Source organism: Patiria miniata, unplaced genomic scaffold (genome assembly GCF_015706575.1).
Source record: "Patiria miniata isolate m_02_andy unplaced genomic scaffold, ASM1570657v1 HiC_scaffold_5, whole genome shotgun sequence".
Classification (NCBI taxonomy): domain Eukaryota; kingdom Metazoa; phylum Echinodermata; class Asteroidea; order Valvatida; family Asterinidae; genus Patiria; species Patiria miniata.
Genome location: NW_024037072.1, coordinates 36,549,213 through 36,553,737, shown reverse-complemented (window position 1 = coordinate 36,553,737; position 4,525 = coordinate 36,549,213). Strand labels below are relative to the sequence as shown.

Here is a 4,525-nt window from a genome sequence, read left to right as displayed (position 1 = left end):
CATAGGTAGTACGTTTGGTGTGTCAATTTCGTAAGTTATTCATCATCCCATGTAGCCTACAGTTGTGATATTTGCATTCATTCGATTATGTCCGTCTAGAGAAAAAAAGGAAATGTGTCATTTCTTGACATTTGTGTTATTTGACAGAACATCGAACATTAACCACTGTTTTCGACGTTATTGTTTAAGATGTGTTATTTGTCAGATGGTATGATTATACTGATAAGTTGTTCTGAGATCTTTGGCCATGGACGTCATCACTGTAGAGAACTGGTTTCGTGGCGCTGCTTGACGGTTAGCAGAAAAGTTGCACTTATAGTGTAGCAGAAAATTGTGCAAACCTTAAGCACTATTTGATGCTGTGAATGTGCAAAATTATGCTACATATTGCCCGCGCACGTGAATTTTGATGTGCTTATTGCGAACAGTCTTCACGAAATAGACGAAAACACTGTTTTAGCAGAAAATCATGTACTTAGCAGCGCCTGCAGCTTTGGAGGCTTGGAAGATATGAGAGAAAAGAACACTGTTGTGCAAAAAATGGAAATCGCGGTTGGTACATTGCCACACGGCCAAGTTGACTATATAAACGTGATATTGTGATTTGTGTTATGAAAAGGTTTTTCATTTAAAATCCGAACTTGATTTTAGTTGGTTTCACTTTTATTTTTTCAGGAAACATTCTTGCACGATGGTTTTGATGACGGACGTCGTAAGTCACGACGACTAGATAAATAAATTCTGCTTTCTCGACAATTATGAAATAATTGCCCAATGTATAATATTTAATCGAAAGATGACATAATTCAGGGTATAGGCCTACACGAAATTGCGCAAGGCTGTTTTTATACTAACATTGCCATCTAGGCATTTTTCGGTTATTAACTTGACGTGCGGTTTACAATCAACAAAATCTTCCTTTACATTTTTGTCGACTCCGCTGAAGCCATTTGAGAAAGGAAAGCTGTGGCGGCTAATACTCTAATTTCACCAAGTTGGTCATTTGGGACTGTGCAAGCCTGATTCGTGACTTATCGTCAGCGGTCAAATCGCAGGATTTCAGAGACAAAATCTGAAGCTGTTTCATATCGGTCAGGAGAGACCATAAACGACGTGCTTCCGCAAGGGTGAAATTGCCAGACAGATCCAATTCGACAAGGTTGGGCATGTTACTTAGTGCCGCGGAAATGTACTTTATGTCAAACCTTTTCAATTTGCAGCAACTCAAGACCAGTTTGCCGAGAGCTTTGATTTGAGCTAAGTGTGACCATGAACGGCTCGAACCAGCAAGCATCTCATTGTAAGACAGATCCAATTCTTCAAGGTTGGGCAGATTACTCAGTGCCACGGCAATATGCTCCATATCGCGCGCTATCAAATTGCAGGAACGCAAACACAGTTTACGTATAGTTTTCAATTCTGCTAGGTGAGACCATAAGTCATCTGAGCCTCCAAGGGCCTGATTGCCAGTCAGATCCAATTCATCAAGGTTGGATATTTTACTCAGGGCCATAGTGATGTACCCCATGTCACCCACTGTCAAGTTGCAAGAGATAATTTTCAGTACCTGAATGTTTTTAATTTCCGAAAACTGAGACCATAAACCACCTGACGCAGAGAGAGTCGGATTGTGCGACAGATCCAACTCCACAAAGTCGGACATATTTTTCAGTGCCCTGGCGATGTGCTCAATGTGATCTCCCGTCAACTTGCAGTATCCCAAGTCCAGGTTTTGGAGATTCTTTATTTTCTTCAAATGAGATAATGCCTCACCATCGTAACGAAGCATATTGCTCGACAAGTCCAACGCAAGAAGGTTTGGCATATTACCTAGTGCCATGACAATGTGCTCTATGTTATCTTCTTCTAATGAGCATCCAGACAGGATGAGTTTCTTGATACTTCTCATATTTTCAAACTGGGACCATGAACCACATGAGCCAGTGAGATTCTTGTTGTAAGACAGATCCAATTCAACAAGGTTGGGCATATTACTCAGTGCCGCGGAAATGGGATCCATGTCATCCCACGTCAATTTGCAGGCACTCAAGCAGAGCTGCTGGATATTCTTCATTTTCGCCAGGCTAGACCATGAACTACATGAGCCAGCAAGAGTCTTGTTGCGAGACAGATCCAATTTAACGAGGTTAGTCAGATTACTCACCGCCATGGCAATGTGCTCCACGTCATCCCCTTTCAAATTGCAGGAAGAAAATTTTATTTCCCCGACATTTTTTAATGCCGCCAAGTGAGTCCACGAATCCCCTGAACCAGTAAGAGTCACATTGTCAGACAAATTCAAGTAAAGATTTGGAATGTGACTAAGTGCCCCAACAATGTTCTTCGTGTCGTTACTTGCGAAGTCGAAATTGTATAATTTCACATTCTTCAGCTGCGTTAATTCGTTCATGCGTAGAGAGGAAAATTCTAACACACAGTTCCTTTCAATGCGTTGACCAGTCGGATTTTTTACTAAGAGATCTACATTTAATTCCGAAAGATGTGTCATTTTGTTCACGTAGCATGCAAATTGTGCACCAAATCGCAGTAAGCTACTCTCTCGTGCTACCACGCTATGTATTTCCAGGCTGTGAACCTTTTCAAAGTAAGCGTTCTCGTCAGCCTTTGTGTGGTCAGTAACGTTTTTAAAGAAGTACATCAACGATGTGAAATAATCACTACTGAAATCTCTGATTGTGATTGTGTATGCCAAAACCGAATTGATTAACTGCAACGGTGGTAATGTCTGGGACTGACTCTCAAAGTAACAGTTTAGGGCTAATTGTAAGTTTCCATCGTGAAGAATTCCCGCATGTTCTACTTTATCTAACAAAAATTGCAAAATTGAGTTTGTACGGCGTCCATCTTTGTCACCGCAGCAAAAGCGCAGGAGATAATCAAATCCTACTGACTTACGGGTTTGATGAAAGAACTTTGCAAATTGTTCGTCATCTTTTTCACTAAAGTCTTCACTTTGGAAGAATTTGGCAGCACAGAATTCCTGGAATGTCTTATGAATGAAATAAACACTGTTACTCGTATCGAGGCTTTTTTTCTTCTGTACTCGCTGGCTGGTGAGGATGCCAGCTCGTATAGCCATACGAAGCACATCTGGATCAAAATCTTCCTCCCGAAATGAAAGCGTTTGATCAGATGCAAGAAGGCCACGCAGAGCAACCTTTCCAATCGCAATAATGAGCTTTGATATTTCTTCTGGAGATATCATTTTTATCTTTCGTTTGAATATGTATTTTAGTGCCTCATCGTACAAGCGTGACATTGTATCGGGGAGTTCGGAACTCACTCTCCATAACAAGCACATCAACAACAGTATCATGGGACTCCTTGCCAAATCGTACAGAACCTCCGAGGATTTTATCCTCTCAAGAAGCCCAGAAGCTCGGAAACTTTCTTCAGAGTAAAATTTGTGCACATATTCCTCAATGTCATCTTTGTTAAACCCCAAAACATTCACAAGAACAAAGGGCCTCTCAATCAAAGAGCCCTTTGCCAGTTTGTCATAGTGAGAGGGGCGAGTTGTTACAAGTACACTGCATTTGTCATACTCACCCTTTCGATTAAGCATTTTGAGAAGTGAACCGAATTTCGTCTCATCAAGTTCAGTGGTCTTGAATTCATCAAAACCATCCAACAGAAACAAAACTTCGTCAGGCCGGGTCGTAATGAAGGATTTCAACTCTTCTCTATCTATGTCCTTTTCATCTAATAACTGATCAAACACTGAGTCTATTACATCTGAATCCTGTGTCAGAGAATGCATTTTCAATACGAAAACTAACTTATATTTCTTCAGTACAGCGACAGAGCCACAAGCCCAATCGTAAGCAATTTTATCGAGAAGAGTCGTTTTACCTAGACCAGCCAATCCTCTCAAAATTGCCCGTATAATTGGATGACCATCTCTGGATTTGATTTCGAAAATATCCTCGTATGTTTCTACTTTTCCCTTTAAATCATAATCGCCCTTTTCTAATTGTAACTTAGTGTAGATGTCCATAATATGTTTTTTGTCATCATCCATCCATGGCATCATCTGCACGTAACTACCCGTATTTTGATAGATATATTTTAGCGTCTTCTCGCACTTATCTGCAGCAAGTTGGGCTGGATCAGGTCGAGCCTCGTGTAGTGAACTGAATCCTGATTGTTGTCCTCTCTCTGTGCTTGACTGACCCATTTCTGCAATGTAGAGTAATACAAGAAATTTGAAATATCAGTGACAGAAAGTTCTCGTTCCCTGTTGCAATCAGTTCATTCCGAATCAAATACTGATTTGAATTTTAATATTCTGATTTAAATAAACAAAAGCTGATTTTTGTTACAAAAAAAAAATCGCCAACCCTGTAGATTACTAATGAGCACTGATTACGCCAACGGTTCGGTGTGCCGTTATCTAGTCTTTAAAGGTAGTATCAAATGTTTGTTTACAACGTGCGCATACATAAAAATGTGGATAGTCGTAATTCCCAGGTGAATCCTGCTAAGGATACGAAAGATTATCGGA

General features: G+C 40.4%; 1 protein-coding gene across 1 annotated transcript; it reads right to left on the bottom strand.

The window, feature by feature from the left end:
- Nucleotides 1-440: 440 nt before the first annotated feature.
- On the bottom strand, nucleotides 441-4,077 carry LOC119740334 (NLR family CARD domain-containing protein 4-like). Its single transcript, XM_038215598.1, has one exon. It carries the CDS (start codon nucleotides 4,052-4,054, stop codon nucleotides 974-976), a length of 3,081 nt encoding a protein of 1,026 aa, XP_038071526.1. The 5' UTR covers nucleotides 4,055-4,077; the 3' UTR covers nucleotides 441-973.
- Between the last annotated feature and the right edge of the window lie 448 nt (nucleotides 4,078-4,525).

Bases quoted from the DNA above. Each gene is read 5' to 3' on its own strand.
- LOC119740334 (XM_038215598.1), bottom strand. From the start codon at position 4,054: ATGATGCCATGGATGGATGATGACAAAAAACATATTATGGACATCTAC.